Source organism: Scheffersomyces coipomensis (genome assembly GCF_036884675.1).
Source record: "Scheffersomyces coipomensis strain NRRL Y-17651 chromosome Unknown DFJ63scaffold_5, whole genome shotgun sequence".
NCBI lineage: Eukaryota > Fungi > Ascomycota > Pichiomycetes > Serinales > Debaryomycetaceae > Scheffersomyces > Scheffersomyces coipomensis.
In genome coordinates, this window is record NW_027042896.1 from 1,017,133 (window position 1) to 1,031,244 (window position 14,112).

The window sequence follows — 14,112 nt, forward strand, 5'->3', positions numbered from 1 at the left end:
GAAGCTTGATGACTATTTAAACGAGAATGATGAAGGGTTTGACCATGACAATTCTAATAAAATCCATTTCAATGATGATACTGAAGATAATAATGATAATAATTATATTTTACAAAACTTACATGTACTACCATCAACCAATTGGGATGAAAGATTGCTACTAATTAAGAAATTCATGCCTTATTTAGAGTTGGATCACTTATCTACTGAACAATACTATAGTGAAGAATCATTATTGATACGAGTAATCAAATTTACAATCATATCACCACTTTTATTTAAATTCCCTATCAAATTAGAAATCAATAATCATGAAGAATCAATTAAATCCATAACGATTAATAAATTCACAACTGCATTATCATTATTATCTCCATCCTTCAATACAGTATTGATGAAGAATTACATCCCTCATAAAAAGATAAATTTAATTATATTTGGATTAAATTCATTGTCTATATTACTACATAAAAGAATAAGTAATTTCTATAAATTGATCAGAAAGTATCCAACGTTAATGTCAACCCAAGCAAATTTACAACCATTATTAACTCATCAAGAATTAAATGATAATATTAAATTGTTTGCTATTCTTAAACTGGTAAATGTATTGGAATTTAAATCATCCAATCATACCACCATAAAACTAAATTGGGAAATTGAATTGAATGATTTTGTAACCGGTGAATGTGAATCCAAATTAGAATTATTCATCATTAATGATAATAATATCCAGAATAAAACTTCATTGCTCCTAAATTTGATTCAACAATATGGTATATTGAAGTCCATAGATATAATTATCGATAAGACTAAATCCTAATCCTTAATTTCAAGAGAGTTATTCTCTAAATCAAATGATATTTCACCTCTGGTATATAATGATTCCTTATTCTTTAATTGTTTAATAAACCAATCATCACAAAATGTCATTAATTGAAGTATGAATGTATTCTTCTCTTGAACATGAGCGAAATCATATTGAGGTAAATACGTCAATATATCATCGAATTCTCTAGAATGGGATGTTTTTTCTCCATTGGCATCAGCATCATTGGCATCTTTAGAATCCTTGTCGTTTTCGTCACTGTGATCGTGATTCGATGTATTCACTAATAAAGATCTTCCAAATTGTTGATATATGAAATTCTCTAATCCATTCGCAAGATCATATCTGATTTCTTCCCATTCCATACCAAGTAATTTATTCCCAATTGACTTTTTATAATTGAAATATCTATATATCCAACTTCCTAAGATAGTAGTTTTCTTATTAAATGAAGCAGTACTGGCCTTCGATGAAGTTCTAACTTCTCTGATAATTGGTTTAGATTCATTTAAGACTGCTTTAAGGAATGAAATAGCGTTTGATTCCACAGGTTTTGAAGTTGGAAGATTGTTTCCAGTATATGACTTCACCAATTTAGAAAGATTATCAATTGGAAATTCAATAGCGTTAACTCTAAACTTTATCTTGTTATTTATGAACTCAGCCGTGTTATTATTTTCAGCAACTTCATCAATAATTTCCTTCTTATGACCATTCTTATCACTTGAACTAGTCTTGCTGCTGGTTGAAGATGGAATTGATGTAGTTGGTATTCTCTTGACTCTCTTTTTCTTAGGCTGTTCTTCTGGTTTCTTCTTCGTTTCAACCTCATTTTCAGAAATGTTTTCTGAATCATATTCATCATTATCATCTCGTTTAAGTCTTCTTCTTGGATTACTATCATCCTTGAGGTATCTTGTCCTGACAGTATACATTGATTCTGAATACTCAATTTCATAATCAGTATCAATATCAAATCTATTTAAATCTGTTTCTGCAATATATTCCAATGGAGGAATGGTTGCACCTCCAAACGGATTCTTTTCCATCTCTTCTTTAGTAAAGTCGGTCTCCAAATACGTATAAAGTAACCAAAGGAATCGTTTGGCTCTATTTTCAGGATGAATCTTTGGATTTAAAAAGAATTCCATGAAAAGATTAGCGGTTAAATCTTCATGATGATATGGAATACCATTAGGTCTATTACTTAATAAAAACACTAATTGGAAAACGTTTGTATTTGGCTTGTCTGCAAATGGCTCTTTCAATATCTCATCCAACTCACGAGGCTTGTTATCATCTTCACAGACAGCTTTTAATATGGATTTTAATCTTGGAGTGTCTTGTAATTGAATTCCATTACTTGAAGGATCAGCCTGTAATGATGGAATAGAATGATATGTTCTTAAGGTTGATCTCATTTCAGGAACAAAATTTATAGTGGTATTCATTCTACCAGCATTCACTAATAAACATACTTTAGCAACAGACGAACTCCATCTTTTATCTCTAACGAGTCTTTCTTTCAATATTCTGGAACATTTACTTGATTCAGCCAATGTTCTAATATAAAGATCAGCAAATGGGATTTTGGGATTATTGTTGGCATTATCCAAATCAGAATGAGGGAAACTGTTAGTGAAACATTCAGTAGGATCATCAAATAATGCCTTTAAGAAATCATATTGAATATCTTTACGCCAGAATGGTTCGCCATCACTCTTCTTGAGATGACGACATTTAGGTATGGTGCTATTAGTATACTTTCTCTTCTTTTTCTTTGATGATGATCCCTTTGACCCTGAATTGCCATCTGTATCATATTCGTCATCATCATCATCTTCTTCATCATGCTCATGGTCATGATCATGTGTTTCATTGGCATTTTCGTTTTCATCATTGTTCTCCTTCTCGTTCTCATTTTCGTCACTATTGATGAGATTGGCTATAGATGTTGTTTTAGGAGCTGGTGAACTGACTAGGTTCGATATAGAAAGTGTATTATGTTTAGATGTTGGTTGCGTTGGTTCTTGTGAGGATTTAGTAGTTTCATTCGATTCAATCAGTTTCTTACTCCCATTTGAATCGGCACTACTCCCTGTGTTTGGTCGCGAGGACACATACGTATCATGGATTGGATCATAATTCATGCTTGCTTTGATAATATTGTAATTGAACTAAAGTGAATTATTTAAAGTATCACCAATTCTGTCGCTTTTTCAATTTTTGATACCTGGAACTTTTTTCGATTGGTCTCCACTCACCAAATACGCGTACAATAATTATTTCTTACTAAATCAATTCTACAGGCAACCAGAATAGTTTATTAAATATTACTAAGCTTTGAAGCTATAACCCCTCAGTAATCTAATAAGTATATCTAAAAATACAAAATTTATTATAATACAGTGAAAGTTTGCATATATACATCTGTCTTTAACCATACCACACCATAAGATTCTCTATAACGTTTCCTTGAAGTATTACTCTGTTATCACTGGTGATATCGATTAGAGAATCCTTTCCCGGCTCTGGGATATGTCTTTCGAACGGCATCGTCCAGACTATAGATCCTGCTGGAACATGAACACCATTGATCTTGACTAATCTAAGAGCAATATTTATATCTCTACCAGAATGACCCACATTCGCTTGTTCGTTACCCTTGCTGTCACATGTAGACTCATTATCATAATCATCGATTCTGATTGACCTTATGTATTCATGTGTTATAAGTTGGTTATAGGAGTCAATCTTGCCATCTGCTAATTTTTCTATAATCACCCGCAAGGCATTTATTTCTGGAATCCAAAAGTCTCCATCTATCACAGGCAGTATTTCGTTGGTTATATTTGCAGCCTGCTGTTTCTTATAATATAATCTAGAAACCTCAATTTCATTGATTCCTTTGATATCTCCCATAAATAACTCATACTTTTCAGTATTCGACATGACAGGACATTGCAAGAAAAATGTATTATTTCCCTTGGAGAACATAGTGTATTTATCATAAAACGATTTAGTCAACTCAATATATGAACCATCAAGATGACTCTTAGACAAATAATCTGGTCTAACAAGACTATCTTGAAATGCAAAATCAGCATTGAAGAGTCTATTCCATTCGTAGTAACCTGATTTAAGGAATGGATTACCGTTTGATTTAAATGGACTTATTTCACAGGTATTGAATCTATCTTTAAATGGATCCTTTTTATACATGGATTTTAAATTTGGAACTTTGAAATGACGAACTGTTGGTAAGGTGATATTTCTATAGTATAATTTTTCTTCTGATTGGAAAAGATTTTCTCTTCTAGAGTCGTAGCTATGAATGATTGATAGAAATTGTTGAAACATTGGTTGTCTTAAAGAGATAACTTCCTTGCTGTCATCATCTGAAAATTTAACTTTATGAGTAGGATGAATATGTTTACTCAACCATAAAGGATGAGCTTCCGTAGAAAACACCCAATTTTTACTTCCCATTAAATAATTGTTATGAAGAAATATATCATCATTGACATCAAACAAGAGATATAAATACTTTAATGTTTCTCCCATGACGAAAGTTTCCATTCTATTTTGACGTTGACCAGTTCTGACATCTTGCAATCCACTAAATCCACATTTGGCTTTGAATCTGGTTTTAAAAACATTAAGAATTCTTTCACCAATCTGTAAATACATAGGATCCTTAGTTGCCCTGTATAAGTAATAAGTTGATTCGATAAATTCTGGTCTCAAAGGATACCACTCTAATGCAATAATATTGCTGAAATCTTCTGCCGGTTTATCTTGCTTAGTATAGTGGGCAAATATCCATCTTTCTGGTATCAGTTCAAAATAATCCCAAATTTTAAGATACACCATATGTGTCTTGACTGCATCTTTCAATTGCCCTGTTAACACCTGTACACCAGTCCAAAACGCTCCCAACAGATCAATCCAATCTCCATATATCACACCATCGTGAATACCCACATTCCTGAAGATCATACTTCCTTCATTAGGACCACCTCCATGGGCCAGGTGAGTTAATAATGCTTTGTATGAAGTTTTGAACACTGACCACATATAATCGTCATTGAAAATTATCGATGCTTTGGCAGCATATTCATAAAATGAATCGATGGAAGCTCCAATACCTGTTATAGCATCTTTCCATTGATTCTCGATAGGATCTATTGTCATGGGTAAGAAATTTAACTTCAGCTTTGATGACCATAATTTCCAAAACGTCATTTGGGAGAAATGTTCAAATTGAGGATCACCTGTTAATCTCGATAACAAGGTAAATTCCAATACTGGGGTAGTTGCTCCTGATGTGCATGCGTCTCTTTGAAGATGGGCTGGAACATGTAAAACACCTTTGGCAAGATTAATTCTAGGAACCGGAACTCTTGATGAAGTCTTATATGCTGGTATCAACCGCAATCCAAGGTCATACGCAAGTTCCAATAGAAATCCATCATATTTATCGGAAATCTCTTTTAATTTAGTGAATTTTTCAGGAGCGTATTTCTTATTAGTGATATCTGTTAATAACAAATGAGCTGATAACAATCCTCCCAATGAACGAATAGATAATTCAAATATTTGAACGATAGTGTCCTGCTCGAATAAATCTTGTTTATGTTTAAGATATTCCAACATGGCCTCTAATTGATCCCATTCTTCGAATATGACTAATGAATCAAGATTATCAAGCACTGTCAGTGATACATTCCCCAATGCATCATTTCGAACTGTATCTTCTACATTATTATAATCAGGACCATATGGTTCGCATGTAATAGGCCGTACTTCGTCTGCTGGAAACCCGTATTCTATATATGAATCCCAAGCATGTTCAAATAGCTTTTTGGTCTCTAATTGTAAATATTGTATATGATCTGGTGAAAATGATGAATTGAAATCTGTGCATAAAACAACTATAACTTTGAATGATAGTACCAACACTAGATGATATATGTTGCTTCCTATCTTGCCATGAAGCATCTAGATTATGTTGTACTGGTGAAGAGATTGATTATAATGATTTGGTGTCCTATTTGCTGTGAAATTTTGATATCGCCTAGCAACTTTTTTCTTGTGATCTGGAAGCAACAAAAAAGTAGAGTTTGAAGTGTATGAATCTACAATTATATAATAATACTATTTTAATAAATATTCTAAGTTTATAAATTAAGTAGTTTTTGTTAATAAATATAAAGATAAAGATATGTGTGTATGTAGGTATTCTGTAAGAGGGCGGCGTATTTCTGTAATTGTACTATTATTTGGCTTATTTACCAAAAATTCTATTAACTTGAGTAACCACTTTACCAGTACCAAATGCTAAAGGAACTATAATGATGAATATATTGAGTAAGATTATTAATAATCCACTTAACATGAATCTAGGAGCAAAGATCTTCCATACCATTAAATGTCTTCTGAAATGAGCTGCAAAGATTAAACTTGATAACCCAGTAATAGCTATATAAGTTAACAATGTAGTTATATTGGTGATGATTTGTGATAACACGGTAATTGGCTTATTGGATGGAACAATCTTCCATAAAGTGATTAATGGTATGGCTAAACATACAATGAAGAAAGATCCAAATGTATTTAGAATGATATTCAAATGTGTAAAAGGAAAGACAATAGTTTCCGTTGTCATAAATCCTATTTCCCATTGAATAGCTGCAAGAGTTGCTTGATGACCAGTACTGAAAAAGTGTTGGTATGCTAAGAGTCCAAATATTATTGGAGCCACAAGGTTTTTTCTAATATTTAATAAGTCATATAATTCTAAAAGGGATAAAATTTGAATGATTAACATATTCAATGAAATAGCTCCTAATGGCTTTGTAACAAGCATAATTGCTACTGCGAAGTTAAGCAACAATAAGAAATAGGAAGATCCATACACATTTCCATACCCTAAGATATTAGCTGTTTTAGGAACATCAACTTCTTCATTCTCTTCAGTATTGATATCAGCCTCATTTTGCAGAAATTCTAGTTTAACACATAATGGACCCTTTGACCAACTATAATTAGCTAATATTAATCCCACAAAAAGCACAATTCTAGCAATTGCTAAATTTAAAGATTTCAATAAAGCAGTACTAATGTAGATATTATTGGCATTGAAATAATCAGAATTTTGAATATATTCGATACTCCAATGTGCAGCATTCATAAACATTAAGAATTTAAGTCCAGTACCGATCCACAATGGAGCTGCTGAATGGTAAGAACCGGATAAATTATAGAATGACATAATCATGGCTGGTAATATATAAGTACTACCATGTAATAACAAAATGGACCACCAACTTGAAATGAATGTAGGTACGCAATAAGGACGTTGTTCTTCACGACAAAGATCAATCATCGAAGTTAATCTAGTCAATAATATAAAGGTTAATGCATGCATTAATCCTAAAATCTTTTGCTCTTTTGGTAAACCAGTTTTGATTGACACTCCATAAAGACAACAAAATCCAAATGATATTAAAAAGAACAGAATCATTTTATCTTCCCAAACAACAAATGAATTAGATGCAAATATCACACAATGACTAAACACAAAAAGCAATCCTGCAAAGGAATAGCTGTTAAAGTTATAGAGGAAGAAGTCAATAGTTTGATGCCAAAGCCAATTAAGGCTGAATCTATCCATAACTGGAGCCCAGAATCCAATGATTATACCAGCAGCAGCTCCAGTAGCTAAACATTTGTTCAAACTGAAATCAACTGGTTTCAACACAATATAGATTGATAAACTTATAACAAGACCAAGTAAACACATAGCTATCACAGATCCAATGAATTCAAATGACATGGTCAGTACCCTAACTGATGGAATGGATCTAGCATAAGTCAAAAGGAATGTCAAAGATAAAAACAATATAGTTAACCCGATGTAGATTAATTTCATATCGAATGTGGCCCATAGACTCTTACATTCTTCTAATGATGTGAATTGATATCTTTTAGCTTGTTCCACTAAATCTTGATGACGAGTTTTATCTTTACCATGGTCAGTGTAATTCTGGATAAAACTAAGATAATCCTCGTTTAATTTAGATGATAAATCAGGTGTTTTAATTCTGAAACTATGTAATTGTTGAACAGATTTATGAGCTGCTTGAGCTAATTCCAAATCATTAGAAAAGACTTCATCGATAGGATAACCAAGATTATTGAATGGAATTGGAAGTCCTAATAACAAGGAAATTGTCGGCACTATATCAATTTGATTTACCCATCTATAGTTTTTACCTTTATCACTTATATCATAATGTGATTTATCCTTTTTGTTAAACTTTTTATTCTTTGAATACATGAATAAAGTACTTTCTAATTCATCTAATGAATCACCACCATGATTACCGGTATGATCCATTCCATGGTCACCCATAACAATCAATAGAGTATTATCCTCTAATTCGGCTATGATTTTAATTAATAATTCATTCATTTGATTTAATTTTTCCTTCATAGCATAGTGAGTTGGACCATATCTATGACCAGCATGATCAACACCTAAGAAATGTCCAATTAATACATCCCATTGATTTCTTTGTGATTTATCTAATAATGGAAATATATGTTTGATGACACCATTGTCCACTGTATGAAGATCCCAAACGTTTAATGAATCAAATGGGAAACTCAAATCTGGATTAATATAATTACTAAATAAAGCCTGCCAAGTATCATCTCCTAAACAAGCAATTGATTTATTTTGTTTATGTAATTGCAATACCCAATTATCTTCATCTATATGATCACCATCAAAGTTTGAACCTGCATCGATAAAGGTAGGTAATGATCCTGTGGTTAACCCTTTCAATCGTTGTAATGTTGTGGTAGGAGGATCAGCCATAAATTTCAAAAGAACAGCATTATCCTTTTGAGCTAATTGATTTAGTATGGGGAAGTTATTATGATAATATTCATTTGAGCCTTCAATTGGTATAGCAAAGTCGAATCTCAATGCATCTATGACTAATAGTACTGCTTTGTCAAACTTAGGCGGTATACAACTATCATTAATATTACAATCAGCAATATCAGGTAATACGTTTCTAGTTAAAAGGAATCCCATACTGAAAAATGCCACTCCGATAATTTGAACAATTGCTAAGAATATAAGCACAATCACGTATCCCATGAATGTGAGTCTAAGCTTCTGTTGCTTGACTTTGGTTCTGGCTTGTTGTTGCATCTGTTGTTGTTTAGCTATTCGTCTTGTAATAGCAGATGTTTCAAATTGATCTGCTTCCATTTTTGTATGTAGATTAGCGTCACTGCTCACTCACTTGATAGGAGCTAAAACAACAATTGGAGAATGGCAAGCCAATCTGAATATGACTTTGAGAAGGAGAAGGTGATTTCAGCTTGTAATAAGCAAGCAGATGGCTGAAGGCAAGCTAGGGTTGGTTAGTTAAATTGGTGATGATGTTGACGGTTGTAAATCAATTTTGTTAAATTTGACATGTTTTGATTTTTAGCGTCTTTTTTTTCTCCTTCCGCCCTCCATCCCACAAGGTACAAAATAAATTTATCTATATTTGGCAATTAGCGGTCTTATTGCAAAATGTATACTATAGATTATAGAGTTATGAGTATTCAAAGTATATTGAGGTGTTTAGTGTAGGTCGTAGTGATATAGACTAATAGACTACAAATTGGTTGTCTTAAGACGCGTTTTACTGAGTAAATAAATAGTGTATGAATTAACCAATATAAAAAAGACTAATTAAATAATAAATCTTGAGCAAACCCTGTATTATCATCATTTTCATCGAAATTGATTAAATCAACGATATCGTCGTCATCAACAACTTGTTGGTTTGGATCAAGATTGGTTTCACGGAATAACACATCATCATCAACACCATCATCGTCCATAATATGATCATTATCATCATCATCATCGTCATCATCGTCAACGTCTTCATTATCACGAACCAATCCTTCTACATCGTCTGGTAAACGAAGTTGATTTTGATTATTACTATTGGATAAACCAGGATTATTGTTGCCCACATTATTGGAACTATTGGTAACATTATTTGATTGATCATTGGCACTTACCGGTATATCATTTTCAATATCCATACTTCCACCGGTTCCACCAGTAGCTACACCATTAGTTGATGCATTTGATGAATTTAATAATGACATACTGAAATTCTTACCATTTGAATTACCTCCGAAATCAGATGAATTGGCTGAATCATCAAATTGAGATAAGAATACATTATTAGGATTGAAATTGTCCATTGATTCAGGATTATCGGTAGATGTCAAGAAAGCATCACCACCATTAGAACTTAATCCATTATCCCGTATATCAACCCCATTCCCGTTGCTGTGAGCACTTGGAGCTCGATTGGTGATATCATTACTTCCATTAGTATTTATGCCGTTATTGGGGATTATATTATTACCTTGGTTATTGTTATTATTGATGATCATATTATTGGTGTTATTGATACCATTGGTGTTGATATTGTTATTATTGTTGATATTATTGTTGGTATTGCCAGGTATTCCATTTATAAGTGACGTTATCAGTTTTGGATTATAATTTTCTGGAGCTGATTGAACTTTGAGATCTTTAATTGATACTTTATATTGTTGAACTAATTCCATGGATTGGAAACTATGATTGAATTTTGAATTGTAAGTGTTTAATATATCATCAAACTCCTTCTCCAACTCCTCTATTGATTCTGATGAATATAATCTTGATTGTAAATCTGATAATTTTTCAATTTGTTCCTTTTCAAAATTATATTTCTCATCTTGGGGTACATATTTATTAAAGTTGACATTATTATTCAAATTTGATATTTCACTTTCTAAAGCATGACTCTTCAATTTCATATATTCTAAATCTCCATAATATATCTCTTCTGGTAAAAGTTTATCAAACTCCTGAGGATTTCTCTTTGGTATTAATGGAAATAATGTAGGTGGAATAATCTTTGAAGTATGGATCATTTTCATAGTTATATTTTCGATATATTCATGATTGCTAATAAATCGAGCCAATGCATCTGTTCTATACGAGATTAAATCAGCATCATCATGAGCATGAACTCCAGGTTCTTCTTTAAGTCTATTTTGAGCTTGCATTTGAGCTTGAGAAGCCGCTTGGGCTCGTGCCTGAGCAGCCGCTTGGGCTTGAGCTGCAGCCTGTGCCTGGGCTGCTTGAGCTGCTTGGGTCTTCTTATTCATACGACCTCTTGGTCTACCGGGATGAGCCATTATGATTGAATATTGATATGATTACCAAATCTGGGGGGGATGAAATTTTAAAAGAATGATAAACTGTTCTAGATAAAAGACAATTCGAGTCTCAGATCGAATTCAACTCTAGTGAAAAAGGGTAATGGAAACAATGATGTTAATTATAATAATACAGTGAATGGTATATCCTTCCAATTAGATGTAATATACACTTTGATTTAACTTAAGTTTAAGTTAATCCTTTATCGTTCCTTGATGATGGTTACCATAAAATTGTCAAACGTTGTTTTTATTGTCTCGGGCTGGTTCAACTTTTTTTTTGGTAAACCACCATTTCTGGTAAAAAGTACACGACCATCGAATTCTCTAATTTTGCATGTAAACTAATTATAATTCTATAGGAATTAATAGTACAAGAGAATAATAACATAGATTGTCTTTGTATAATAATGATAGGAATAAGAATAATATAATAAGAATAATAAGAAGAATAGTATAACTGAAACATATTCAAAATGTAAATAAAGTAAAGTTTAACAATAAAAAAAGTGTGTTAGTGAATGAATGAATAAATGAGAGGTTGAAAACTATAGACAGATTATGAAAGGGTATTATAAATCAAAACGACCATTGACGAATTCATCATCCATTTGATTTTCTTCGTCAATGTCCATTTCATCTTCTTCATTGATACCTTCATCTTCAATGACATCTTCATCAGGTGGTAAGTTTGGATTACCTGGAATAAATGAGCCTGGACTTTTAAATGTATTATGTCTATAAGATTTCCCAATATGTTCTTCAATGGTTGAATCATCAACATAGGTGAATCCTTTGAACTTAGCTTGTACACCTGGTGATAATGGAGTTGAAGCCAATTCCATTTGTTTCTTTAAGATGGATGTTGATTCATTAGTAAATTCAGGATCAAAATTAGATGTATCAGTTTCTGATGTTAAATGAGGTTTAAATGGAGGTGGGATAGATTTGGCTTTAAGTAAATTCCAATCAATATCATTAAAGAATGCATGAGCTTTTAATTCTCTTGCATCACTTAAAGCACCCATTCTATGTTTTGGATTTCTATTTAATAATCCTTTAACAAATGATCTACCTTCTGGACTTAAAACTTCCTTAGGGAAACGAACTTTACCAAAGGCAATGTTTTTATACATTTGTTGAGTATTATCAGCATAAAATGGTGACCAACCACAACACATTTCAAATATAAGTACTCCTAATGACCAAAAATCAACCATCTTAGTATAACCTGATTCATCTAATAAAACTTCAGGAGCTAAATATTCAGTGGTACCACAGAAAGTATTGGTTGTACCATCATTATTTAAATTTGCTTTAGAAAGTCCAAAATCACAAAGAGCAATATGACCATTAGCATCTAATAAGATATTTTCTGGTTTTAAATCACGATAAACAATATCATTATCATGTAAATGTTCTAAAGCTAAGATTAATTCAGCAATATAAAATTTAGCTCGATCTTCAGGAAATCTCCCTTCTTTTTGTAAATGCCAAAATAATTCCCCACCTGACATATAATCAGTCACAAGATATAAATCAGTTGGAGTTTGAAATGAAAATTTTAATCCCACAATAAATGGTGATGCTGCTGCTGAAGTTCTAACAAGAATATTTCTTTCTCCAATAGTATGAGCAATTTCCTTCTTTTTAACAATCACTTTTTTGGATAAAACTTTCATAGCATAAATTCTATCAGTATCTTTCTTTTTAACTTGGAAAACTTGTCCAAAAGTACCTTTACCTAATAATCTTAAAACTTCAAAATCTTCAGGACCAAACAGTTTTTTAGAATCTAAGGAAGTATATTCATATTTAATTTTAATAGATCCACAAACTCTTTCACCTATGATTCTAGCTTTTAATTGTAACCATTCACCCGGAACTTTTTTATTTTGAACCGTGGAAGGAAATAAACGAACATGACCTAAAAATGCATCATCTCTAGCTGCATCATAAACAGATATATCTAATTCTGATTTCGATCCCACCACATCGAATAAAGCATCATGATTCCAAATTGGATTAGAATTGTTGGCATCAATAGTTAAATGTTGACTTGAAGATTGTCTTGAATATAAACTTGGTCTATTGGATGAAGATGATGATGAATTTCTCATAGGTAATGCAGCTCTATTTGAATTAGCAGCAGTGATAGTTGAAGCTGGGGGTGCTCCAGATGCATTATGATTATTATGACCATTGGTTGATGATAAAGGTTTAAGATGACTATTGAATGATGATGGAGATTTACCAAATGATCCTGGAGCATTGGTAACGAATTCAGAACTTTCAAAACTACACACGACATAAGGTTGAGATGCAATGATTTCTTTACCTTCAATGATTGTTATCTTTAATTTCCCTTTTGGTTGAGAATTATTCTTATTTTGAGTTAAATTTTGACCTTTTTCATCAGTAGTGATGATTACAGGTTGACCATCACTAAATGGCTCAACCGGTTGATAATGGAAAGCTTGTTGTTGTTCATGATTATGATGTTGGACGTGTTGATCGTGATGATGATCTTGTATTATATCATCTTGTTGCATGTATTGATCCTGTTGTTGATAATCTTGTTGATATTGTTGTTGTTGTTGATCATTATGATGAGTTTGATGAGGATGATCAAAAAATTGATTATTTGGATTGAAATCATGCTTAAAGTTTTGATTTAAATAACCTGTATTAGTGTTATTTGATGATTTAATAGTTGATGTAGTACCATATGCTAAGGAGTTATCAGCGATAGCTGTGGTTGGAGTCACATTTACTAATCCTTTTGGTAAGAATTTGTTAGTATTAGAAGGATCAACTTGATTATTGAACTGCTGTGGTTGTTGATGTTGTTGTTGTTGTTGATGTTGTTGGTATTCTGGATGTGGAGATGTACCATCCGATGATTGTGATTGGGAAGATTGATTATTATTGTCCTTCTTGTGGAATCCACTGAAACCAAAGATGGATTTTGCAAAGTCAGCCAT

General features: G+C 32.2%; 5 protein-coding genes across 5 annotated transcripts; all 5 read right to left on the reverse strand. All coding sequences in view use genetic code 12, as the record gives it.

Moving 5' to 3' along the window:
• Window positions 1–819: 819 nt before the first annotated feature.
• Window positions 820–2,979, reverse strand: DFJ63DRAFT_314404 (uncharacterized protein; the record flags this gene model as incomplete). The annotated part of the gene is made up of 1 exon (XM_064906360.1): window positions 820–2,979. The coding sequence occupies one exon, from the start codon at window positions 2,977–2,979 to the stop codon at window positions 820–822; it is 2,160 nt and encodes a 719-aa protein (XP_064761130.1).
• Window positions 2,980–3,122: 143 nt separating this feature from the next.
• Window positions 3,123–5,980, reverse strand: DFJ63DRAFT_194101 (alpha-1,2-mannosidase MNL1). The gene has a single exon (XM_064903909.1). It carries the CDS (start codon window positions 5,828–5,830, stop codon window positions 3,266–3,268), a length of 2,565 nt encoding a protein of 854 aa, XP_064761131.1. The 5' UTR covers window positions 5,831–5,980; the 3' UTR covers window positions 3,123–3,265.
• Window position 5,981: 1 nt separating this feature from the next.
• Window positions 5,982–9,351, reverse strand: GPI13 (mannose-ethanolamine phosphotransferase). The gene has a single exon (XM_064903910.1). It carries the CDS (start codon window positions 9,114–9,116, stop codon window positions 6,117–6,119), a length of 3,000 nt encoding a protein of 999 aa, XP_064761132.1. The 5' UTR covers window positions 9,117–9,351; the 3' UTR covers window positions 5,982–6,116.
• A 235-nt stretch (window positions 9,352–9,586) lies between these two features.
• DFJ63DRAFT_336547 (uncharacterized protein) lies at window positions 9,587–11,107 on the reverse strand (the record flags this gene model as incomplete). Its single annotated transcript, XM_064908399.1, has 1 exon — window positions 9,587–11,107. The coding sequence occupies one exon, from the start codon at window positions 11,105–11,107 to the stop codon at window positions 9,587–9,589; it is 1,521 nt and encodes a 506-aa protein (XP_064761133.1).
• Window positions 11,108–11,700: 593 nt separating this feature from the next.
• On the reverse strand, window positions 11,701–14,112 carry SCH9 (serine/threonine protein kinase; the record flags this gene model as incomplete). Its single annotated transcript, XM_064905172.1, has 3 exons — window positions 11,701–13,259; window positions 13,329–13,604; window positions 13,812–14,112. The coding sequence occupies 3 exons, from the start codon at window positions 14,110–14,112 to the stop codon at window positions 11,701–11,703; spliced, it is 2,136 nt and encodes a 711-aa protein (XP_064761134.1).